This window comes from Dendrobates tinctorius, unplaced genomic scaffold, assembly GCF_039654945.1.
Source record: "Dendrobates tinctorius isolate UK_male_01 unplaced genomic scaffold, ASM3965494v1 ptg000147l, whole genome shotgun sequence".
NCBI classification, from domain to species: domain Eukaryota; kingdom Metazoa; phylum Chordata; class Amphibia; order Anura; family Dendrobatidae; genus Dendrobates; species Dendrobates tinctorius.
In genome coordinates, this window is record NW_027361814.1 from 13,818,357 (window position 1) to 13,845,603 (window position 27,247).

General features: G+C 45.4%; 1 protein-coding gene across 2 annotated transcripts in view; it reads right to left on the reverse strand.

The window, feature by feature from the left end:
• LOC141049742 (alpha-2-macroglobulin-like protein 1) overlaps positions 1-27,247 on the reverse strand; it is a 215,348-nt gene that overhangs the window by 124,021 nt on the left and 64,080 nt on the right. For both annotated transcript variants that reach the window (XM_073546464.1, XM_073546465.1), the window contains exons 13-17: positions 26,151-26,217; positions 24,510-24,655; positions 23,453-23,602; positions 18,710-18,871; positions 16,473-16,581 (exon numbers count right to left, since the gene is read on the reverse strand). In XM_073546464.1, the coding sequence (XP_073402565.1) occupies positions 16,473-16,581; positions 18,710-18,871; positions 23,453-23,602; positions 24,510-24,655; positions 26,151-26,217 (634 nt within the window). The remainder of the gene's footprint in view (positions 1-16,472; positions 16,582-18,709; positions 18,872-23,452; positions 23,603-24,509; positions 24,656-26,150; positions 26,218-27,247) is intronic.

A 27,247-nucleotide genomic window follows, 5' to 3' on the forward strand; every position in this document is an offset into this window, starting at 1 on the left:
GTCAGCGTGTGTGTGTGACACTCCGTAAATACATATACGGAGATTGTTAGTTACACAAAAAAAGAAAACAGCTGTACACTTCAGATACAGAACCGTATATTTGCTTGTTGTATTACAGTCAAATACATACTGGGAGAGCGTCTGTGACTAACAAAATATATACGTAGATTTAGTTTTTTAATACACCTTACACAGCTGGAAGCTCCTCATACAGTACCATCTCTCTGCTGGTATCTTGGGTACATTTTCACAAACATGAGGAAGTATGGTGGAAGAGGACGCGGACGTGGGCAGGAGAGCGTGGCTGGTACTGATGGTGGTGGTTAGAGGTGAGCGAAACAGGTCAGTCAGATTCAAAAATCGCCGACTTTCGCCAAAGTCGGGTTTCGCCGATCGAAACCCGACCCTAGCGTGGTCGGCCATGAGGTCGCTGATCAATGTGCCAAAATCGCGTTTCAAATGATGCTTTCAGCGCCTTTTCTCACCCAATGATGGAGGACGCACTCTGTGGGCAATGCGATGACATGTGCAGCGGCCAGCACCATCTTAGAGAAGGGCATTGAAATGATTGGCTGGCTTTGTGTGGCGTCACAGTGGGTATAAAAGGCTATGAACGCCGACCGCCATCTTACTTCTGCCGATCTTAAGGGAGAGGTGATGCTGCTGATTCTGAACAGGGGGAGCATTAGGCAGGGAAGAAGAAAAAAAAACTGCTTCTGCTGATAGCGCTTTTCACTGTACAGTTAGTGTGTAGTGAAAGGGGATGATTTTTGTTGTGTGCAGCAGCGCTGGTGGTGATTAGGCTGCCTTTTAAGGCTACCTGCTAGCTGCATTGTTGTGTGCACACTGCTGTTCAAACTGCTTTTTTCAAAGCGCTCCAAATTTTATTATTTTGTCCTGGTGAGTTACTGAGCATTCATTTTTTCACACACCGTCTAGCGGTGTACGCTCCTCACACACTACCGTGTGCTGGCTGGTATCACGGACAAATAGAAGCTATCTGTGTGTGACTCTGGAAGAAAAAGCTGAGGAGTTTGTCCATTTTTCCAGACCTACACCTTAGAGTTGTGTCCATTTTTCAAACAGTTTCATATATCTGCTGTTTGATTACGGTCTAAACTAGACAGAGACAGCGTGTGTCAGTCTGTATACAAATACATGGAGCTTGACAATTTTCCATACACACACCGTCTAGCGGTGTACGCTCCTCCCACACTACCGTGTACCGCCTTCTAGCACGGACAAATAGAAGCTACCTGTGTGTGACTCTGGAGAAAAAAACGAGGAGTTTTTCCGCTTTTCCAGACCTACACCTTAGAGTCGTGTCCGTTTTTCAAATAGTTTTGTATATCTGCTGTTTGATTATGATCAAAACTAGACAGAGACAGCGTTTGTCAGTCCGTATACAAATACACGGAGCTTGACAATTTCCTTACACACATCGTATAGAGCTGTCCGATTCTCCAACAGTATTGTATATCTGCCGTTCGCATTATAGTCACTTTTATACCTAGTCAGCGTGTGTGTGTGTGACACTCCGTAAATACATATACGGAGATTGTTAGTTGCACAAAAATCGTATACAGCTGTACACTTCTGATATCTGCTTGTTGGATTGCGGTCCAATACATACTGTGTTAGTGTCTGTGACTAACATAATATATACGTTGATTTAATTTGTTTACTACACCTTACACAGCTGGACACTCTTCATACAGTACCATCTCTCTGCTGGTATTTTTGGTACATTTTCCCAAACATGAGGAAGTATGGTGGAAGAGGCCGCGGACGTAGGCAGGGGGGCGCAGCTGGTACTGATGGTGGTGGTGCATCGGCTGGTTCTGGCAAAAGCACAATAGCAGCTAAGGCAAGAGGTGTTGAGCCTGCATCATCCTCTGACCCAAGAAGGCCTGTAAGGTTGCCTTTTCTTGGAGTAGGAAAACCACTTTTAAAGCCGGAGCATCAGGAACAGGTTTTGGCGTACATTGCCGAAACAGCCACCAGCTCTATTGCCTCCTCTTCTGAACGGTCGAAACCTGCAAGCACGGAGTCGTCAGTGCAGGGTTCTTTTCATAAAAAAACCCTTTCCTTCTGTCTTTCACCCCCACCAAAAGTTAAGGATGCGGCAGCCCACACTTCAGATTACTCTATGGAGCTCTTTTCACATACCATGCCTGGGTTATCCAGTCAAATCTTGAATTCCCCAGTCCAAGATGAATCTGACATGGAGTGCACTGATGCACAGCCACTGCTAGATGATTCTGCTGGTACATTGACCCACAGCACTACATTGCCCTCCCAGTCTATTGAGCCAGAATCTGACCCTGATGAAACCCAGGTGCCCCTTCCCGCATTCTATACCACCTTACACGATGACACAGAGGAAGGTAAAGAGGAAGGTGCAGATGACTTTGAAGAGGAGGTGATGGATGACCCAGTTCTGGACCCAGATTGGCATCCATTGGGGGAGGAGGGTGGCGCTGGCAATAGTTCAGATAAGGAGAAGGCTCTGCAGTAGGCATTGACATCGCAGCATCGGTTATCTAGCAGGCCCGTAGCTGTCTTAAAACGTGGAACAAAAACTAAAAGAGTTGCAGGACAGCTTGACCAGACGGTCAACTTAGCACAGCGTGCAATGCCAGAAAATGTTTACCATAGTAGGAAGAGTGCAGTGTGGCACTTCTTTGTCCAAAATCCTACTGATGAGGCAAAAGTTACCTGTAAGAAGTGCGGAAGGACCTTTAGCCGAGGTAAACAACTCAGAAATTTGAATACCAGTTGCATGCTTAGACATTTAATCAACATGCACTTGCAAGCGTGGACGGACTACAAAACCTCAGGTAGCACATGTGCACCTGCTCCGACTGAAGGTAGCCAACAACACTCCATCGATACCCCCACTGTAAGACCACCGCCACCATTAAGCACACCACCAGCACTAAATGTGGAGGTGTCGTCGCAAGGCCAAACCACTCAGGGAATCACAATGGTTTTGCAACACAACACTGAATCTAGGCCATCACCATCCATACCATCACCAACCCCCTCTCACTCCATCCGGTCCACCGCTACTTCCCCCATATGCAGCTCTCCAGTCCAGCTCACCCTACCAGACACTCTAAGTAGGACAAGAAAGTACTCATCCTCTCATCCGCGTACACTGTGTTTGAACACCTACATTGCCAAACTAATCTCATTAGAGATGATGTCCTACTGTTTGGTTGAAAGCGAAGCTTTCCGCAACCTCATGGCCTACGCTGTCCCACGCTATGACCTACCCAGTCAGCACTTCTTTTCTCAAAAAGCCATCCCTGCCCTCCACCGGCATGTGAAAGACCACATTGTCCATGCACTAAAACCGTCAGTGAGTGGAAAGGTGCACCTCACAATGGATGCATGGACCAGTAGGCATGGCCAGGGCCGTTTCGTGTCCATCACTGCACACTGGGTTAATGTGGTGGATGCATGCTCCACTGGGGACAGCTGCGGTGGAACAGTGCTGCCTAGCCCACAGTATAGGAAACAGTTGGCTGTAGGCTTTCGCTCCTCTTCCTCCTCGTCTATCAGTGAAAGCTCGTCCACAGAGCTCAGTCACACGAGCACTACATCCGCAGCTGGCAGTGTTGCACACGAGGTGTCCCACTATCGAACAACTAGTGGTAAGCGTCAGCAGGCTGTGTTAAAGATGATGTCTTTGGGTAACAACAGACACACAGACACATTGCGGAGGTACTGGCCGACTGCTTGCAGCGACAAACAGAGTCATGGCTGGGTAGTCTACATCTTGAGGCAGGCAAGGTAGTCAGTGATAACGGCCGTAATTTTGTGGCAGCCATAGCCCGTGCAAAACTCACACACATACCTTGCCTGGCTCACACTTTGAGCCTGGTGGTGCAGTGCTTCCTTAATAATTATCCGGAGTTAACATCCCTGCTCCATAAGGTGCGAAGACTGTGCTCGCACATCTGTCGCTCAGCCGTACACTCCAGTCGTATGCAGAAGCTGCAGCGATTGCTCCACCTCCCCGAGCACTGCCTAATCATAGACGTTGCAACAAGGTGGAACTCCACCCTGCACATGGTTGAGTGTTGTGAACTCATTTTCTGGCTTACCTCTGGCTTCTAGTGAGGGTGGTGGAGCTGGCTGTGTTGACAGAGGAGTCGTGAGTTCTCCATCCGGGCTCCCTCTGGTGGTGACAGTAGGTAATGAAGCTGATCTAAATGGCAGAGTCCTGCCACCTGAGGAGGAGGACTGTGATTGGATATCAAGAGTCTCCGACTGGATTTAAGACAGCTGACTCCCTAATTCTGTGCTGGTGATTTTCCTGCTCTGAGGTTCTAGTTTCCAGTTCTGTTCCTGCCTTCTCAAGCTAAGTGTGCTCTGAAATTTTTCTCTTGAGATTTGGTCTGGTTTACTCAGTTTTTGTGGTCAGCCAGCCCCCGCTGGGGCTGTGCTTAATTTCCATTCTTATGTCTCTGTTTATGCCAGTTTGCTTTTTGTCCCTGATCAGATTGGTCTCTTTTTTGCTCTGTCTTCAGAATATACCAGAGTGCTGCTATAGGGAATTGAAGTCTAGCGACTTCAGGGTTTTTGATATCAGAAAGTGTTGGACATTTTTTGGCAGGGTTTTGTGCGTGATTGCAGACAGCATCTTCCTTTCCTGTCCTTTCTAGTTAGTGTGGGCCCCATCGTTTGCTCAGCCTATTTTTCTATCTGTGTTTGTGTTTTCATCTTGTCTCTCCGACAATACATGTTTGGGGGCTGTCTATTGCTTTGGGGTCTGCTCTGGGGCAGTTCAGATTTCCCCTTTTCTTGCTTTAGGCTTATTTCTTTCTCCGGCTGTGACGAGGTGTCTAGGATCATCGTAGGTACACTCCACGGCTACTGCTAGTTTTGTGGATAGGATCAGGGGTCCACTTAGTTACCAACCTCTCTGGTTTTCTGTGGCTTAGTTTGTTTTTGTTTTTCCTCCTCGGTGACTCATTCATAACAGTTGAGAGGCTGTGCGAACAGAGGCAGGCTGTAATGCATTTGTGGGAGGATACACGGGCAGGCAGTTTGAGGGAAGACATGGAATTGTCGGGTGTGCAGTGGTCAAAGCTGAAAGACCTCTGTAAAGTCCTTCAGTGTTTTGAGGAATGCACATGGCTGGTGTGCGCAGATGACGCCATCATAAGCATGAGCATTCCACTTATGCGTCTGCTCATGCAAAGTTTGACGCACATTAAGGATCAGGCGTCTGCAGCGGAGGAGGAGGAGGGAAGCCTTGATGACAATCAGCCATTGTCTGGTCAGGGAACTGTCCTGGACGAGGTGGAGGAAGAGGAGGAGGATGAGGATGAGGGGGGATGATTATTTTGGGCAGGAGGATGTTTGTCAGGGGGCAAGAGAAAATGTTGGCGTTCCAAGGTCAGGGACAGTGTTTGTGCATGACTGTAGGGATGTGGATTTGCCAGAAACTGCTCCTCCACCCACCACGGGCAGTGCATCATTGACACCTGGAACATTGGCCCACATGTGCAATTATGCCTTGCGGATCATAAAAAGGGACCCCTGCATTGCCAAAATGATGAGGGATGACGACTACTGGCTGGCCAGCATCCTCGATCCACGCTACAAAGGCAAATTACACAACATCATGCCACAGGAGAACCTAGAGATAATATTGGCAAACAAACAAGCAACTCTGGTAAACCGTTTGTTTGAGGCTTTCCCAGCACACAGCAGCGGTGCTGGTTCTCCCACGAGCCGCAGTGGGCACAATGGAAGAGGTGTTCGTGGTGCACACAGCAGAAGAGACAGGGGTTTAATGACCATGTTGTGGAATGATTTCTCAAGTACCGCTCACACGACTGCTAATACTGCATCAAATTAAAAGTGACAGGAGGCAGCAGTTGTCAACTATGGTTACAAACTACTTTTCCTCCCATATCAATGTTCTCCCTCACAGGTCATTCCCCTTTGACTATTGGGCCTCTAAACTGGACGCCTGGCCTGAATTGGCACAATATGCCTTACAGGAGCTCGCTTGACCTGCTGCTAGTGTGTTATCTGAGAGAGTTTTCAGTGCTGCTGGATCAATCCTGACAGAAAAAAGGACCCGTCTGTCGACCCAAAATTTTGATGATCTAACCTTCATTAAAATGAACCATGCATGGGTTTCAAAGGATTTTGTCCCACCTTCCCCTGATGACACATAGGCTACCAGAAAAGTGCCTCGGTTTTTTCCTCCTCTTCCTCGGACTTGCCCAATTACGCCCTTTGCCGCAGCTGAATGTCCAGTCAACACATCTACATATGCCAATTTTTAAACTTCTCTAACTGGGCTGCCCACCCCTCCCCCAATGGCTGGCGTCAAGACCTGGCGCACCCGGGCAAGTGCCGTTGCACTGAACAGGTGGATGGGCCCACTGATGTCCGACGGCAATGGCACAGGGCCCCTCATAGTACAATACAGTGTCTCAGACGGAGGGAGGGCCCACTCGCCATCAGACACACCAGTGTACTATGAGGGGCTCTGTGCCAGTACCATCGACCACGATTGTGCCCCCCCTGCTTTTGTCATGGCCACAGCACTTGCAAGTTGCAATACTTACCTCTCCCTGCTCCACCGCTGTGTAGTCTGGGCAGTTAAATCCTTCACAGGGACGGCCACTAGACATTTGGTGCATTGATCAATGATGGTTAAGATGTAGCTATGGCCTGTCCTGCTGGCCCCTACCTTCAGATGATCAATGGCTACCATTTGAAATGGACGTCAACTTACAAGCGGATGCAGTGGTGGTTTATGATCACCTTTCACAGTTGTGATAGTCACAGACGTGTGACATTCCTGCCACCATTTTTCAATGTCTCCTCTCATGCCAATCCAATAGAATCGCCTACGGCCTGTGGCTTCTGTCTATTGCACTCCAAAATGACCAGACAAATCATGATAGGCAGTGAGGACCATGGGTACATCTCTCCCTGTGATCACAATTTGATGGAGACGAGTAGCGGTGATGTGATCCACGCTACTGCGATAAAGCAATCCTTTCTTCACAAAGAACCTTTTTCGCTTTCTCTACAGACACAGTAATTGAAGGTCTGCATCGCCTCTGCAATATCTCCCGGGAGGTTTTCCCACGATGAGTAATTCCAAAATTTCTGCTAACACTCGACTTTGCGTCTATACTTGTATCCATGTAGTTTCCAGTAGCGGAGATTCTTGACTGGCTTACTGAGATTGAAATTTATACAAAGATTTAAAAGTACCTCAACACTGTATACTGGTGTACGCTATGAATACCTTTCCCTTTTTCTATTTTTTTAATTCTGGTGTAATACATAGTGAGCCTGTGAGTGTCTGAGTCTGACTCCGGAAGTATAGACGGAAATTTAACCCTAGACTGGACACACCTGGTATGTGCTGATACAGTACCTTGTTTCAAAAATTTGTATTAAGGTATCATCTGTAGGATAACCCACTCTGGGGGGAGACCCTCTTCTTGCCGCAGATAAACACGAGACTGAGACAGAGTTTGTATTGAACAGGTCCGTTTTTAGTGCCCATCTTTCTGTCGACAACAGCAATTCACCACAGCTGTTTCACATTTCTCTGTACACAGGCCCCAGTACCTTCACTTCCTTTGTAACTATAATCGTGGCGTCCTCTGTGGCTTTTCCATTGTGGCTGGCCTAGGCCCAACCACCACAGCGCTGCACCAGTCTGAGCACACCGTCCGTATGATAGCCCCAGGCCATCTTCACCTGTGGCTACTGTCCTCTGGGCCACCCCCCCATTACCGCCTCAACTGTCAGTCCTCTCTGGAGCCTTTCCACTGTCTCTATTTCCTCAGCAGAACTTCCTCTTTACTGTGCTCCCTTCGCTGACTGACTCTTCCAGAACCTTCCCTCAGCCTTTTATACTTCCAGTTCTGGTAACTCCGCCCACCATCACCTAACAGTTTCTCTGACCAATGGCAGTTATTCAGTCCCACTCCTACACTCTCCACTGCCCTCCAATGGGCAAGCTAAAACACTGCACCTTTTCTCTTTATCTTAGCGGTTTCACACCTATACTGCGCTACACCTCTGCTTCTCACTACAGGCTGGCTTGTCTGTCAGTCCACCTTCCCTACATCATCCATAGTGAGTGAGCGTGTGTGGGTTACGCCTTCTATATATACAGTGAATCGGAGAAACAAAATTTTACACTATACTCAATACAGCTTGTATCTTGTTAAACAGTACCTTTGTTCGACATTTAGCATTAAGGTCAAATCCATACTGTGTAAGCGTCTGAGAGTGACTACGGGACTATTTATACGGAGATTTCAATTGTACCCTAAAAAATATATACTTGCTATCTTGTTATCCAGGACCTTTTTTACAACATTTTTTATTATGGTCAAAACCAAACTGATTGAGCGTCTGAGGGTGACTACGGAAATATATACCGATATTTTCAATTTGGCCAACACTGTATACAGCAGAACACTTCTGATACAGTAACCTTTTTAGCTATTTAGATTCTGGTGTAATCAATGAGCCTGTAAACATTTGTCTGTTACTCCGGCAATATATTTGGAACTTTAAGATTACCCCAACGCTGTATACAGCTTTTCATATTCTTGTGTAATCCATACTGGGCCTGAGAGCGTTTGTGTCTGCCTCCTGAAATGTATACGGAGAATCAGAATCTTTACACTATACTATATATACCTTGTATCTGATGATACTGTACCCTTTTTCAACTTGTTATTTTATTGGGTAATCCATACTGAGCCTGTGAGCGTCTGTGTATGCCTCATGAAATATATACGGAGATTTACTGTTATCCATAGACTGTATAGAGCTGTACGCTTCTGATACAGTACTATGTATCTGCTCGTATTTTGGGTCCATTTTTCACAACATGAGGAAGTATGGTGGAAGAGGACACGGACGTGGGAGGGCCACCTGTTAGTGATGGTGGTGGTGGTGCATCTGCTGGAAGTGCCAAAAACACAATAGCAGCTAGTGCAGGAGGTGTTGAGCCTGCGTCATTGTTAGGCATCAAGTTTCTGCGTCTGCTCTGCAGGAATCCAGAGCCTCACATTCTGCGGTCTCCTGCTGTCTTTCTACTGCAGAGGAGATTACTTTGCAGCAGACTGCTCCAGAGACTAAGTCCCTCTGTGCTCCTACTGGGCATGCTCACGAGACGATCTCCGATTGGAGATTGGGAGTCATGTGTCCAGGTCCTGTTCCAGATCTCATTGGTCCATCTCGGAGATCTGGAAGGTCCCGCACGCTATAAAAAGTGCGCTAGTATAGACTATTCTGCTATGTGTGAATGGTGACTGATGTATGATTCTGGTGACTGACTTACTATTAAAACCCCTTCCCTCTGATATTACGCATGGGGTTAGGGAATTAGTTCAGTAGTCTGCGCCAGTCTGTGGCAAGCCTTAGGCCACTGTGCACACCGCACCTCTGCGCTAGCGTCCGACATAGCGCCTGCTTTGTAGCTGTGTTATCCAGCGGCAGTGTCCTGCACCTCGCTGCAGTTGCAGTCTTTCTTGGCATTCGCAGTAGCGACGCCACACACACGGTAGGTTTAGATGGATGCAGCCCCTCTGTCTTAGTTCCTGTTCCTGTGACCTTATACCGTGTGTGCATTTACCTGAGGCCTGTGACTCTAACAGGCTCAGCCTTTTATATGTTTTTGCTGCGGCGCCTCTGTATGTGAACAGAGCCCGCTCGGCGCACTTCGGGTGAAGTTGAACCCGTGCGCATTATATCGCCATATTGCTCATCTGCCATTACTCAGCAGTGGTTGTAACACCTACTGCATGGTGGACCCCGAGCGGCGAACGCACTTTATTATTATTTTTATTTAGTGCGTTCCGCCGTTTCTAACATTAAACTAGCGCCGGGGTCTGGCTAGTGATGGCAGATCAGCCGCAACTCCTTCAGTGTTTTCACCAGCTAGAGGGCCGGTTGGCTACTCTTGAGAGTGTTATCGCAGCGGTGTAGTTTTCGGAGGCTGCTGTACAGGCGATCGCAGAGGCGGTTTCTCGTATGTCCACGTCCTCCCACGCGCCGACAGTTACCCGCCTCCCGTTGCCCGATAAATTTTCTGGCGATGGCGCCTCCTGTGGGGATTTCGTCAGCCAGTGCTCTATCCAGCTGTAGTTACTGACTGCGTGATTCCCTATGGAGCGGGCCAAGGTGGGGTTTATTGTTTCCCTTCTGTCGGGCAAGGCGTTGAAGTGGGCTACGCCACTATGGGAGCGTGGTGACCCAGAGGTTCGGACCGCTGCTCAGTTTTTAACAGCTATTAAGCAGGTCTTCCTGGGACCACGGGTCACGCACGACACCTCTCTACAGCTACTTGCTTTGACTCAGGGATCCCTCTCGGTTAGTCAGTATGCCGTTCGTTTTCGGACACTGGCTTCCGAGCTGGAGTGGTCTGACAAAGCCCTCATCCCTGTGTTTTGGAGAGGTTTAGCTGAGCATGTTAAGGATGCTCTTTCTACCAGAGAGGTTCCTGCAAGTCTGGAGGAGCTGATGGCCATTGCCACCCGTATTGATCTCCATTTTTCGGAGCGCGGGCTGGAGCGTGCTCAATCCAGACGGAAGGTTACTCTGGCTCCCAACCTCTTTGAACCTCTGGAATCACCTGAGCCAGAGTGTTCACTCCCAGAGCCCATGGAGGTGTCTCACGCCAGTCTCGAGGCGCGTCCAGCACTAAGCTCCACTTGCGGCTGCCACTGTCAGCACTCTGTTTACCAGGATAACGGAGCCCCGCAATGGCCAAACTCTGTGCCACCGGGCAAGACCTTTGTCCCCCCTCGCCTTCGGCCGAAGGTTCTCGCGTGGGCACACGCGTCCAGGGCAGATGGTCACTGTGGCTACATGCAGGCCACAAAACTCCTGGCAGGGTCATATTGGTGGCCGCACAGGGCTCGGGACATTAAAAAATATATTCAGGCATGCGCCTCGTGTGCTCGGGTAAGCTTCCTTAAAAAGAGAGTGGAGACGTCCGCCGACACACCGCGGCGTCCCACTTCACCTTATGCTCCGTGCGGTTTTTCCGCTCCCGTGGTCTCCCATGTGTCCCTTCTTAAACCTGGCGATCTTGCCACCTCTTATACCTTCCACGTGTCCCGGTTTTCCGTGTCACCTACCAGGACACCAGACTTGCCTTCGGATGAGTCTGAGGCCTATTCCTCTGATGGGCACAGGGTGGTGGATTGGAAGGCTCAGAGAGGAGGGGGCCCTAGGGGAGGGGGGGTAATGTTAGGCGTCAGTTTTCTGCATCTGCTCTGCAGGAATCCAGAGCCTCACATTCTGTGGTCTCCTGCTGTCTTTCTACTGCAGAGGAGATTACTTTGCAGCAGACCGCTCCAGAGAATAAGTCCCTCTGTGCTCCTACTGGGCATGCTCACGAGACGACCTCCCATTGGAGATCGGGAGTCATGTGTCCAGGTCCTGTTCCAGATCTCATTGGTCCATCTCGGAGATCTGGAAGGTCCCGCACGACTATAAAAAGTGCGCATGGCCGTTCTGCCATGCGCTAGTATATACTATACTTCTATGTGTGAATGGTGACGGATGTATGATTCTGGTGACTGACTTATTATGAAACCCCTTCCCTCTTATATTACGCATGTGTTTAGGGAATTAGTTCAGTAGTCTGTGCCAGTCTGTGACAAGCCTTAGGCCACTGTGCACACCGCATCTCTGCGCTAGCGTCCGACATAGCGCCTGCTTTGTAGCTGTGTCGTCCAGCGGCAGTGTCCTGCGCCACGATGCAGTTGCAGCCTCTCTTGGCCTTCGCAGTAGCGATGCCGCACACACGGTAGGTCTAGACGGACGCAGCCCCTCTGTCTTAGTTCTTGCTCCTGTGACCTTATACCGTGTGTGCATTTACCTGAAGCCTGTGACTCTAACAGGCTCAGCCTTTTGTATGTTTTTGTTGCGGCGCCTCTGTATGTGAACAGAGCCCGCTCTGTGCACTTCGGGTGAAGTTGAACCCGTGCGCATTATATCGCCATATTGCTCGTCTGCCATTACTCAGCAGCGGTTGTAACACTTACTGCACGGTGGACACTGAGGGGCGAACGCACTTTATTATTTTTATTTAGTGCGTTCCGCCGTTCCTAACAGTCGTGGGGTAGCTCCGGAAGGCCTGTAAGGCTCCCTTCTCTGGGAGTAGGTAGACTGCATTTAAAGCCGGAGAATCAGGAACTGTTTTTGGCTTACATTGCTGAAACAGCCTCCAGCTCTATCGCCTCCTCTTTTGAAGTTTGAAAAAATCCAAGCACTGAGTCGTCAGTGCAGGTTTCTGGTCAGAAGCAACCCCTTTCCTTGTGTCCTTCACCTACATCAAAAGTGAAGGATGCGGCAACACACACTTCAGATAACTCCATGGATCTCTTTTCACATACCATGCCTCGGTTCATTAAAAATGGGGCCCATCATATCCTGGAGCTTTCCAAATGGGGGACATCAGACACTGGAGCAGTATTTACAGGGCCCATTATACACTGGAGAATTATAAAAGGAGCCCATTATATATGGAGCATTATTAGGGCCCATCATACACTGGAGCATCGTCCATGAGGCCCATCATATACTGGAGCATTCTAAATGGGGCAGATCAGACCCGGAGCAGCATCTATGGGCCACATTATACACTGGAGCATTAGAAATGGGGCCCATCATATATGGAGCATTGTTTTGGCCCATAAGACAATGAAGCATCATCCATGGGCCCATCATATACTGGAGCATTCTAAATGGGGCAGATCAGACACTGGAGCAGCATCTATGGGCCACATGTTACACTGGAGCATTAGAAATGTGGCCCATCATATATGGAGCATTATTTTGGCCCATAAGACACTTGAGCATCATCCATGGGGCCCATCATATACTGGGGCATTCTAAATGGGGCAGATCAGACACTGGTGCAGCATCTATGGGCCACATGTTACACTGGAGCTTTAGAAATGGGGCCCATCATATATGGAGCATTATTTTGGCCCATAAGACACTGGAGCATCGTTCATGGAGACTATCATATACTGTAGCATTATGTGGAGCTCATCATATACTGTATGGAACATTATATGTGACCAATTATTCTGTTTGGAGAAATATATGGGGCTCATTATTCTGAATGGCGCACAATGTGGTGGCCATAATACTGTATGGCGTAATATACTGTCCTTTTTTTGAGCTATTGTAGAATTTAAAATAGATATCAGTCATGTCATGTAAGCAGTGAAGTATTTTTCATTGTACTATACCTATATTTCTGTGCCGTATCGGAGCTTCATGAATTGTTGTATGGGCACACTGACACTCTTTGGCCCAGGGCACACGAAAACCTGGAGGCAGCCCTACCCCCCAACAGCTTTAGCAAAATAACCCCCAGTTTTCAATGCGTAACTATTATTATGAAGTAAATGAAGGTTGACAAGCTTCAGTAATAAGAATTGATGTTTATGGTATTAAAATGGGCACTGTAGGTGTGTTTACTGTCCTCCACTCCCTGCCGACTTTGCTTCCCCATTGATTTGCATTGGGTTTCGTGTTTCAGTCGGCCTCCGACTTTTCCCTATAGTCGGACGATTTCGTTTGACCCGACTTTTGCGAAAGTCGGGTTTCATGAAACCCGACTCGACCCTAAAATCGGCAATGTCGCTCATCTCTAATCAGCGCGATTCCAGGTCCCGGCAGCTCCACTTGATGCAGGAGAGAGTTCCTGTGTCAGCAGCACTTCATCCGTTCTCTGTGTGATGAGGGGCTGGCTGACTTGCTTATTTTAATAACTAAGCCAGTCCCATTTTCTATCATGGTCAATGCAATAACAGAGGATCATACAGTAGAAGATTAGCTATCGTACTGAGCCAGACTTCCAGCCCCCTTCACACACAGCATAGATGATATGCTCAAACGCTTCAAAAGCTCATTTTAAAAATTACACCCTTTTGCACTCAAAGTACTAAAGAAAGATGTAAGGAATCATCAGAATATAATGAAAGCCATAACAAAATCTGTCAACCACTATTGGTTTAGCTGCAGGCAGTGTTTGATGGATATTATTAGGCTTTTTCATGGATTTTATAGGTCTATCGTTGAAAAGAAGATACAAGTCCATCAAGTTTAACCTTTACCCTAACATGTTGATCCAAAGGAAGGCATAAACCAATGATGGTGATTGCCTCACATTTGGGGAAAAATTCCTTCCTTACTCCACATAAAACAATCAGACTTGTTCATTAAGTCAACGTTTCATTACAGAACCTGTACCCATAATCTGTCATGTTATATCTTTCAAGAAAGGCATCCACGTCCTCCTCTTATAACATTACCAAGTAAGTTTAACCCTTGAATGATGGTTGCAGTAAGCAAGATTGCATACAACTCTATGTACTCCTTTAGACTACCGATGTCGCTCAAAAAATCTACTTAAAAGAGTTGTCCACCTTTGGAAACATTTTATTTATTTAAATGCATGTTTGGGGGGCTAACAATCTTATATCTCTATATATGAAATTGAATGTGTGTGTGTGTCACCAACCAATCACAAAGCATCTTTCATTTCACCTGCGCTGTTTAAAAGAAGTTGAGCTGTGATTGGTTGCTATGAGCAACAGTTTTCTTTGCAACCAATCACTAAGCATCTTTCATTTCACCAGAGATGTTTAAAAGAAGCTGAGCTGTGATTAGTTGCTATGAGCAACAGTTTTCCCAACTCGACAACACCTCAACAGACACGGACATGGTGGGAGAAATCTAGCATCCCCGGGAACATAAGCTCCCAGCCTTTGTCTGCCCCCCAGAAAGGAGCAGAGAACACATGACAGAAATGAATCACCCTCTCCCTGCCCATATCCCCATCACACATCCTCCATCCCCATAGGCACATCTTCCCTCTTAAAGGTATCTCCGGTATGGAAGTTAGGGCAAATCCCTCAGCGCTCTGATACTGACCCCAGGCCTCTCTTAAAGGGATCATTGGTATGGAAGTTAGGGCAAATCCATCCAGCGCTTTGGTTTTGGCCCCAGGCCTCTCTTAAAGGGATCCCCAGTATGGAAGTTAGGACTGTTCCACTAAGCACTCTGGTTCTGACCCCAGGCCCCTCTTAAAGGGATCCCCGGTACAGAAGTAAGGGAAAATCTACTCTGCGCTTTGGTACTGACCCCAGGGTCTCTTAAAGGGATCTCCAGTATGGAAGTTAGGGCAAATCCACTCAGTGCTCTGGTTCTGACCCCAGGCCTCTCTTAAAGGGATCATTGGTAAGGAAGTCAGGGCAAGTCCATCCAGCGCTTTGGTTCTGATGCCAGGCCTCTCTTAAAAGGATCCCAGGTATGGAACTTAGTACCGTTCCACTCAGCGCTGTGGTTATGACCCCAGGGCCTCTTAAAGGGATCATTTATATAGAAGTTAGGACAGTTCCACTCAGCGCTCTGGTTCTGACTCCATGCCCCTCTTAAAGGGATCCCTGGTATGAAAGTGAGGTCAAATCCACTTTGTGCTTTGGTACTGACCCCAGGCCTCGCTTAAAGGGATCTCCGGTATGGAAGTTAGGGTAAATCTCTCAGTGCTCTGATTCTCATCACCCCAGGCTTCTATTAAAGGGATTATTGGTATGGAAGTCAGGGCAAATCCACTCAGCGCTCTGGTTCTGACCCCAGGCCTCTCTTAAAGGGATCCCTGGTATGGAAGTTAGGGCCATTCCACTTAGAGCTCTGGTTCTGACCCCAGGCTGATGGGATGATGTGGGATATAAGGGGGAGTAGTCCGGTGGCTATGGCTGATGGGATGATATGGGATATTAGGGGTAGTAGTCCGGTGGCTTTGACGGGATGATGTGGGATATTAGTAGTCCGGTGGCTGTGGCTGACGGGACGATGTGGGATATTACGGGGAGTTGTCCGGTGGCTCTGGCTGACTGGATGATGTGGGATATTAGGCCTGTTTCACACTTCCGTTTTTGACCATCAGTCAAAATCCGCCGTTTTTTAAAAAAAAACGGATCCGCCATTTCTTTTGGCGGATCCGTTTTTTTCCCCATTGAATTGCATTACCGGCTGATCTTGACGGATGGCCATCCGTACGGATCCGTTTTTTTGCGGATCCGCCAAATTTTTTCCGTCCGCCGAGATGCCTGGACGGACCATGGAACTTTTTTTGCTGCAGGATCCGCATTTTACATTGCGCATGCCCGGAGGAAGGAAGTCAGCCGGAAATTTAACCCTGAAATCCTTTCTGGCGGACGGAAAAAATTCTCTCTCTCTCTCACAGACCATTAGAATGGGCTAACTGACAGACTCTCAGTTAACGCATTCTGCATCCAGCAATTGACAGGGTGACACAGAGGCTATAGAAGGCTAACAGTGCAAAATTTTCATTGAAACAAAATTAGCTCTATTTTTAGGTGGCAATCAATAATGCTACAAATAGTCTCAGTGTGGTGCATTGTTATTTGTATTACCTCCAAACGGCACTCCCACTCCAACTCCCACTTCAACTCTTGCATTGGGATCAGGGCAATGTACAGGTTTCTTAACTTCGGCACTAGTAATTATTTTTAATTGCATGTCCTGAAATTGAAAATATAATAATTTAACAAACATTGAATGTGGAGAAGAATCAGATCCATCTGGAGTCAGGAGAAATGAAATAAATCATGCAGGAAGGTGACCTATTTGTAACTGATAGTGCATAATAATACATACAACGGGTGAAATACCGTAAGTATCCAAATCGTCACCAATTTTCTAAGTAAAATCTATTTCTAAAGGTGGTATTGACATGAATTCTCACTGGATGTCGGCAATAACCCATCCAATCCACGCAGGCAAAGACATTAAGACACAGATGTCCATAAATTATGTGTAATAATGAGAAATGATGCAGAGAAAATGTAGTCTGATACTCAATAGCACTCGTTAAAAACCCATTGTTACTCTCTCACAAAACTTGGCATTCAAGTCCTCCATGCCCTCACTATAGGTCCATAAAGGTGGACCCATTGATGATAGTTGGGGCTGTGTGTCTGCCATGTCAAACTTTGAGGATTATTTGAATAGCAACAATTACAATCTCAGATTTGCTTCATTTTTTAACTCTTCTCACATCTCTTTTTTGTATTTTCAACTCACTGATCTACAAAACAATATCATATCTACAGCCACTTTTCTTAAACCGATAACTGGTAATACCATCCTGCATGCCCACAGAAGTCATCCAAAACACACTATCCTTTCCATCTCACTGGGGAAATTTACTAGAATTATAAGGAACTGCAATCATCCTAAAGGTCTGAGTAAGGAAATTCCAGAATCTCTAAAAGAAACTGTTCATCATGGGTTTAAATAGGGCTGATAATAAAGTTTGCAATACAGAACATAGTTTACTTTTGGAAAATAAAAACCCAAATCTTGATTAGGGTACTAAACCTGTACTATTCATGAATTTTAGTCCTCAATTTAATTAGATTGAATCTAGTATACATACATTTTTATCATTATTATTATATGAAGATCCATCATTGTTGTATGATATGCAAACTTAAAACACGCATTCCAGAACATGTTACTGGTATAATTAGTATGACCAGCACTAATCGCACCACATCACCTGCATCAAAACATTTTATAACTTACCATCAACGTCAAATGTCTTCTTTTCAAATATATATCATAGAAAGGGTGAATAAGCCCATTGGCGGAGGAGACCACAGGAGGCGTCTTCTTATGAGAGAAGCCATTTGGATTTACCATCTAGGCACACTCATACCAACGGTCTGAACATGCACAGGGAGGTAATCCTTCATTGTTGAGATTTTTCATATATCTTTTATTTTGGTTTGTTAAAAGTTTCTGCTATTCATTTCTGGAGTATTATTTATTACTATTCATTTGATTTTTGTGTGTTTTATTTATCACGGTTTGGGTTTAGACTAGCCATGTGATCTTTTCACACACCTGTCCCGTTTGACCGAGTGCATATTAGGAATGAGTTTTACCTTCATATCAGCTAAGACAAAGGACGCTGATAGCATCTGAAATGCGTAGCTGCTGTAGCCCATTATGTACCTGTGACTACCATGTTTTTTTTCTGTATCTTGGAATTTTGGTTTTAAATAATTTTTGGTGAAAAATTTAATTTTGAAGAATTTTCTCGCGTTGGATACAACCTTTTTTGATAGGTGAGGGTGTCAGATTTCGCATAAGTCATCAAAACAATTGCACTAGATTTCTTATTTTGATGTCTGTCCTACTAATTTCAAGGAATGATCGCTTCTCTTGTGTTCATTAAGAAAAGTAGAAAGCTAGTGCCTCCTGAATAGTGATGAGTGAGCGTACTCGGTACGGTGTTATCCAAGCATGCTCGGGTGTTATCCGAGTATCTTAGGCATGCTAAAGTAATATGTTTGAGTCCCTGTGGCTGCATGTTTCCCCGTGTGTGTTGCAGCTCTCTAACATCCGTGAAACATGCAGCCGCGGGGACTCAAATATATTAATCGAACACGCCAATATACTTGGATAACACCAGAGCAAGCTCGGATAAGACAATATCCAAGCAAACTCGCTCATCACGATTTCTGAGCTGTAAAAGAGCAAAATGATTGCTTTGTAAATTATCTTTATCTACAAAACTTGAACATGCTGTCGGACTTCTACTATAGTTGCTATATAGCACAACATTTTTAAAAAATACTTGTACCACAAAGAGTTTGTCAAGTTCTTCCTCTGTAGACATAGAACTAAAATGGTTAGAGTGATAAGCTCCAGCTGGACCATTTTCACAAGGAACAAGCACCGTGTCGGTTGACAATGATATTCCAAATAGACTTGGATGCTGTAATTCAGTGAAGAGATCATAGACCTAAAGAAAAAAAGCATCATGGAGTTTAGAGATGTAAAATCAAAGGGTAATGGAAGGACAGAACTAATGCCTATAAAAGTAAGAGGATCATTTGAAAATGAAGAGAATTCCACTCAGAGTATAAAAAAAAAAAATTCACCAGAAATTTGCAACTGAAATCAAAAGGGCCAGGAACGGGTTACAAAAAATACATAAGTAATTAATACTCACCCAGCTCTCTCCTGTCTAATTTGGTCTTGTCACTGGTGCTCAGCATCTTTGGCATTTACGATGCTGAATAGTTGCACGAAGTCATTGTAAGGGGAGGCCAGGACTGTAGTCACGGCCAGAATCACTGAAACATCTGTGTCCCGACCTTCCCTCACAGGAAACTGTATTCCATTTCTCAGCGTACCTGCGTCTCCAGTTTCAGGTCCCCCTGGGCACTTCCCAGGCGGCGACGGGCCTCTCTTCAAGGCGACCCCCAGTAACGGAGACTGTTAGGAACGGCGGAACACACTAAATAAAAATATAAATAAAGTGCGTTCGCCGCTCGGGGTCCACCGTGCAGTAGGTGAAATAACCGCTGCTAAGTGGTGGCAGGAGCAATATGGTGGAATTGCACACAGAGTTAAACTTCACCCAGGTGCGCAGAGCAATCTCAGTTAAACTCATGGAGATGCCAAAAGTACAAACACAAGTAATTGAGCCCGTTGTAGTCACAGCACTCAGTAAAAAACGCACACACGGTATATGGTTACAGGAGTAGCCCAAGACGGCGGAACTACGTCCGTCTAGACCTACCGTGTGCGCGGTGTTGCAACTGCGAACGCAAAGGAGGCTGCTACTGCAGCGCGGCGTGGACACTGCCGCCAAACGACAAAGGCAAGGCGCAAGCGCAATGTCGGACGCTAGCAGCTGTGCAAGTTGAAGCAGAGGAGCGCTGGCGCTGAAACTAACTCAGTCCATATTCACATGCATAATATCAGAGGGAAGGGGTTTCAAATGAGTCAGTCACCAGAATCATGCATCCGTCCTCATACACACAGCAGCAAGTATGACTATACTAGCGCATGGCAGAACAGCCATGCGCGCCTTTTATAGCAGCCGGGACCTTCTGCACGCTTCCAGATCTCTGAGATGGACCAATGAGAACTGGTGCGGGACCTGAGCACATGACTCCCGATCTCCAATGGGAGATCGTCCCATGAGCATTCCCAGTAAGAGGACAGAAGGACTTAGCCTCAGGAGAGATTTGCTGCAAGGCAATCTCCTCTGCAATCTCCTCTGCAGTGGAAAAATAGGAGGAGAGTGCAGAATGTGAGGATCTGGATCCCTCCTGAGTAAACGCAGGAATCCGACTCCTAACAGAGACACAGTCCAGGATAACTTGAACACTCTCATTACTTAGTACTTCACATGTTACATCCACAGTTGGCCCATCATGGAATTCACTTTTTTCCTCATCTTTCCCTGCTTTGCTGATGCTTCTGTGCGGCACACGTCCAGACCAGACCATCTTAGACTGCTCCCCAGATTATTCCTGGCCTAACCTCACCATGATGACAATTCCTTCTGCCTGTTTCGACCCAGACTCAAAATCATCAGCCACCCGGTTTGGTTGCCTCAGGTAAAGCATCCTGCCCGTCTGTACCGTTCTCGTTGAAGCTCCAACTTCCTTCAACTCCTCCAACTGACTCCTGCCCTAAAGGCGTTCGCCCAGGCTATGAGTCGCCACATCTTTCTTCTCCTGTACTGGCCCACTGCAATGATGCCCAGTGGGTGTGGATAATGTGGGCTGCGCTATTTAATGTTGCATGGCTGCCGAGCCATCCTGGACCTATAGCCCATGTGGACACTTTGGGCATCCTGGCCCCGTCTGACTAACTTCCGTAAGACTTGCAGTTTACCACACGGCAGCCCCTCCTACATTAACCCCCTACAACCTTTCTAAGAACTACACCTACACTGCACACTAGTATGCCCCCATCTAGTGGTTCCCGCAAGTACTACAATTACCCTTCATTATAAAGAACTACAAACACTATAATGCCCCCCTCTATTGTCCAAAGAGTGCAAGAGACTTTCCCTACCTAATGAACATAAATACAATACTCAATAATACATAACAGGACATACAATGATAACACGTAGAGGAATGCAACATCATTTACAAAGGTATACAAGGAATGGTAATACATACGAATGTGGCAGTACCATAAATGTGGGCTGTAATACATACTGCTATGTTGCAGTACCACCCAATATCAATAAAGGACATAATAACTAATAACACATTTAAGAACAACGGGAGGGAGGGGAGCAAGGCGGTAATTCTATCTCACCTCCTTACATCATGACGCTGTTTGATAATTATGATAAATTATATAGCGCCTTCACATTAAACAGAACTTTACAGACATTATCAGCACTGTCTCCACTGGGGCTCACAATCTAAATTCCCTATCAGTATGTCTTTGTAGTGTGGAAGTAAACTGGAGTACCCAGAGGAAACCCATGAAACACGGGGAGAACATACAAACTCCATTCAAATGTTGTCCTGGGGGAGATTTGAGCCCAAGACTCCAGCGCTGTAAAGCAACAGTGCTAACCACTGAGCCACCATGCTGCCCAGAAAGTTGTGACCAGAAGATGTTGAAGATGGTGGGTACTGGAAGATGGCCCAGTGAAGACCACAACAGTGACAGGAACAACAAAGATGACTGGACAGGAGAAGGGCTGCACAGTAAAGGCCCCGTCTCACATAGCGAGATCGTTAGCGAGATCGCTGAAACGTCACCGATTTTGTGACGCAACAGCAACCTCGCCAGCAATCTCACTACGTGTGACACATAGCGGCGACCGGGCCCCCGTTGCGAACTCGCTGATCATGCTCAAATGTCCTGGGCCATTTTTTGATCGCTGGTGTCCCGCTGGCCAGCTTGCATTTTTGTGTTTGACGCCGACGAGCGACCTCGTTGGCGACTCAGAACTCAGACACGCAGGCGTGAGTCGTCACAATAGCTGCTGTGTGACAAGGTCCCAACGACCGCCGAGGTCGTTAGATGGATCGCCGGATCGTTGCTGTGTCGTTGAGTAGATCTGTCTGTTTGACAGCTTACTAATGACCATTTAGTGACGTACCAGCGATCCTTACGAGGTCATATTGTTGTCGGGATCGCTGGTGCATCGTGTAGTGTAACGGTACCTTAAGAGAGGGGAGGACTAGATAATTACAGTATACTTTTTTTTCTTTTATGTGTATTATTGTTTTGGAGTTTGCAGAGAACATTGGCACAAATTACTTGGCCAAATTCTAGTGAAGTCCTGGATTTGATTTCAGTAGATTCATTCATCACTAAATGCTAATGAAATAAGATATTCTTTGACTTTATCAAGATTATAGTAACATCATAATGTCATGTGATGCCACAGCCTGCAGTAATGTTTGATGCCTGCCTTAAGGCCCCGTCTCACATAGCGCGATCGCTAGCAAGATCGCTAATGCGTCACCAATTTTGTGACGCAACAGCGATCTCGCCTGCGATCTTGCTACTTGTGACACATAGCGGCGACCGCCCCCCCCCGCTGGATATCGCTGATCGTGCTCAAATGTCCTGGGCCATTTTTTCATCGTTGGCGTCCTGCTGGCCAGCATGCATCGCTGTGTTTGACGCCGACGAGCGACCTCGTTGGCGACACAGAACTCAGGGATGCAGGCGGGAGTCGTCAGAAAAGCTACTGTGTGACAAGGTACCAACAACCACCAAGGTCGTTATATGGATCGCCGGATCGTTGCTGCGTCATTGAAGAGATCTGCCTGTTTGACATCTTACTAGCGATCATTTAGCAACGCACCAGCGATCCTTACCAGGTCGTATCGTTGTCGGGATCACTGGTGTGTCGCTATGTGAAACGGGACCCTTACTCTAGTTGAGCCAGAAAGCCATGGCCTAGAGTGAAGAGGCCAAAAAGGGTGGAAAGCGAGAAGAGATGTCAAAGACTGGATGTCAAGCTGCTTGGACAGTGGGAATGCTGACCAGTATGTTTAATATTATTATTTTTTTTAACCCTTTGCCTAGCCCTTAACAGTTTAGCAAAATGGCAAAAAAAAAATCTGCATTCTGGAGTTCACAAATTTTTATGAAATTCAAGATGAATAAAAATTCCACTCAATTAAATTCTCTCATTTCTACTTTTAACATGTTTAGTATTACACAACAGAGAAATACTTCATTGTGAAGGTTCTGAAAGCATTGCCTATATAAGAAGATACAGTACATGTCTTCGAAAACTTTCGTTTTTGACATTTTTACATTAAGATCATCAAAGTGTATAGTCAATATTCATATAAATGAAATTTTTTGCAAATTACTTTATCATCTACAAATAACGGAGTATGGATACGTAGTAGATTTTAAGCTCAGACACAGAATTTTGATTACTTGAGACATTGGTATTTATTGTACATTCTATAATACTGGATATTTTCTGTAAAAAGCAGAGAGATGGAACACTTTGGACCCCTTAAAGAAACTTCTGTCATGGCATGTAATAAAAGCAATGTTGGCTTTGACATTTTTTAAAAAAAATAATACTCACTTTTTCAGCAGTTAACTCATTTTCTGGTTTCATCAGTACCACACTCTTATCCACCACCCTCAGACCACAGAGAGACCCAGGAGCAGCCTGAACCTGTAGAGAGACATCTGTTCCCGGAAGAACTTCATCTGATGAGAATCCTACTGAAACCTAGATAAAGATGTGGTTTAAAAAATGTTCACAAACTTTTTTAAAGTGTTCACCATTTTGTGAGTTATCCACTTACAGCTTTTGAGTTTGATATATTTTGTTTTATATTTTATAAATATTTCAATTTATAAAGTCCAAAAAATAAATAAAATTGCATTACAGAATATATCCTCTTGGTCAACCCTTAACTTGTAATTACCCCACTGATCATCTGATCACCACAGATCAGGAATTTTTGAATCCCAGGTGATGAGCTATTGGCACTGAGAAGCTTGTGACACATAAGTTTGTGATCTTCAACAAGATAGAAGCTATTTTGTACCTTTACTCAAGATCAGGGGTTGACATACCATTGGTGCAACCTGTATAGACACAGAGGAGACCAAGAGGTAAGGGGGCCACTTCTACCATCTGTAATTCTGCATTATACATTAAATTTAAAATTATGGATTGAAAAGGACCCATATTCTGTTCTTGCACAACTGCCCTCTTCTGTCTATGTCCGTTCCTGCTCAAGGTGATCAAGCAGGAACTGTGATGTCAATGTAAAATGGTGCATTGGTCCCATAGGAGGGAAAACATTTCTTCTTATATTAATATCTAATTTTTCGAAATCCACCGGCTATAACTCCCAGTTTTTGATTTTTCAAGAAAGATATCCAAGCCCCTCTTGAACTCGTGCTGTGGAGAGCTCCATGGTCTCACAACTCTTATAATAAGGAATCCTCATCTACTACAAGGAAGCATCATTGCAGGTACCCTTATGCTACATAAAATAATTATTTCAAAAATATTCAATATTTCATAATTGGATTTAATGTCAAAAACCGCTTTTTAACATTCTTTTTGAAAAATGTGGGAACTTTTTGTGAAATTTATTTTTAATATTTATCATTCTTTTAATTACCTTATTCTTAAAGCATCTCATCATCTTGATTTTTAAGTTGTCAGCAACCATTTCTCCGCTTGGTAGAAAAATATACGCCAGCACATAGATTAATGAAGAATCACTAACATTGACTGAAAATTTGAAAGAAAGGTCCCCTTGTAAATCTGTAAGACAGCAAAATATTGTTATGACAACTAGTAATTTTTGGAATGACGCATAACAACGAATCCTAAAATCAAACCATATTATGATCATTAAAGGGGTTGTACCATGAATAAAGTAATTTTTAATCAATAGATCTTTGAATAATAATAAGTTCCACCATTGGATGTGTTAAAAAATGTTCCTGTGCCGAGATAATCTTATAAATGTGCCCCTGCTGTGTACTGTGTAATAACTGTGTCTGACCATGCAGGGTCATGGTCTGATCAAACCACAGCTCCTGGGCAAGGGAGGAATAATAGGGGATTATACAGATAACACAGCAGCAGTTTTATGTGAAGTAAAATATTTCCCTGCCTATTTTTTAATCACAGGAGCAAACTCCAGTCCCCTGAGCTCATCATAGATCAAGTCAGTCAAATACAGTATAAGATCAGCAGCAGCCAAAGCTCCTACTTTACTGATTTAATTTATGATGATCTCAGGAATCTGAAGACACTGCAGAAACACTTGATCCTGTAATAAAACGGGCAGTGAAACGTTTCACCTCACAGAAAGCAGCAGCTGCAATCCCATGCTGCCTTGTCTGTTTATTTCTTTCTGTTTTTCACCTTGGCCAGGAGCTTTGGTATGTTCCGACCATGAACTGGAGCAGCTCTGCATGTTCAGACACAGCCAGCCATTACACAGTACATAGCAGGGGCAAATTTATAAGATTATATCAGCACCAGAACACTTTTTTAACACATCAAATTGTGGAACTCATTATTATTCCAAGACCTTTTTATTGTAATTTACTTTATTTATGGGACAACCCATTTAAAGGGAATCTGTCACCCCATTTTCGGCCTATAATATGCGGCCACCGCCATCAGGGGCTTATCTACAGTATTCTGTAATGCTGTAGATAAGCCCCCAATGTAACCTGAAAGATAAGAAAAACAAGTTAGATTATACTCACCGTGGGCGGAGGCGGGTGCGGTGGGTGTCGCAGTCCGGTGCTCCGCCTCCAATCTTCATGCGATGATGTTCCCCTTCTTACTTCTGCCGCGGCTCCTGCGCAGGCGTACTTTCTCTGCCCTGTTGAGGGCAGAGTAAAGTACTGCAGTGCGCAGGCGCAAGGGAAAGGTCAGAGAGGTCCGGTGCCTGCACACTGCAGTACTTTACTCTGGCCTCAACAGGGCAGAGAAAGTACACCTGCGCAGGAGCCACAGCCGAAGTAAGTAGGAGGATGTCATCTCTAGAAGATGGGAGGCGCTGGACCGGACCGCGACACCCATCGGACCGGACAGGATCCCCGGGTGAGTATAATATACGGTAACTCATTTTTCTTATCTTTCAGGTTACATCGCGGGCTTATCTACAGCATTACAGAATGCTGTAGATAAGCCCCTGATGGCTGTGGCCGCAGCTTATAGGCCAAAAATGGGGTGACAGATTCCCTTTAAGCATTTATAGTTTTTGAAAAATAGTGAATGCATAGTAAGACATTCTCACCTGTAACAGAGCTCTTTACCATGATTTTCTGAGAACTAGACAATTCTATATGACCCTTGGAAGTTACCTGCACAGGAGGAAGTAGGAATTAATATTTTGAAATTACCTGTTCTGGTATATAAACACCCAAAATCAAATTTGCCAGGCAGTGTACAGAACATCATTGTGTGTGAATAAACATTAATTTCATATGTCAATTTGAGAGATGGAAATTGATTAAGATGTAAAATATATTTTGCTAGTGGATGAAACTAAATTACTGGTGATCTTTGTCATCTATAGAAATGTACAGATATACAAAATGGGCAAAGTATTGTGCCCACTCCACATTACATCTACAGAAGCTTTTATCACCTCCCATTCTAAATCCACAGGCATTATTATTATAGCACCATTTATTCCATGGCGCTTTACATGTGAGGAGGGGTATACATAATACATACAAGTACAGTAATCTTAAACAATACAAGTCATAACTGGTACAGGATGAGAGAGGATCCTGCCCACGAAGGCTCACATTCTACAAGGGATGGGTGAGAATACAGTAGGCGAGGGTAGAGCTGGTCGTGCAGCGGTTTGGTGGATCGGTGGTTACTGCTGGTTGTAGGCTTGTCAGAAGAGGTAGGTCTATGGAGCCGGTCCACTTTTCCAGCAATAACAACTTCCATTTTTCTGAGAAGGATTTCTCCAAAATTTTGGAGGTGTCTGTGGGATTTTTTTACCCATTCATCTAGAAGAGCAATTGTGAGGTCAGACACTGATGTTGGGGAAGGCCGGGCTCGTAATCTCTGGTTCAGTTCATAACAAAGATGTTGGAAGGGGTTGAGGTCATGTTCTCCTACACATAACTCCCCCAACCAAGTGTTTATCAATCTTCCTTTGTGCGCTGCAGCACAGGCATGTTGGAAAAGAAAACATAGAATCATAGAATCATAGAATCATAGAGTTGGAAGGGACCTCCTGGGCCATCTGGTCCAACCCCCTGCTCAAAACAGTCTTCCCTAAACTGTTCCTACATGATTGAGACTTTACAATTGTTCAAAATGTCTTTTATGTTGAACCATTTACATATCCCTTTATTGGAATTAAGATTGCAA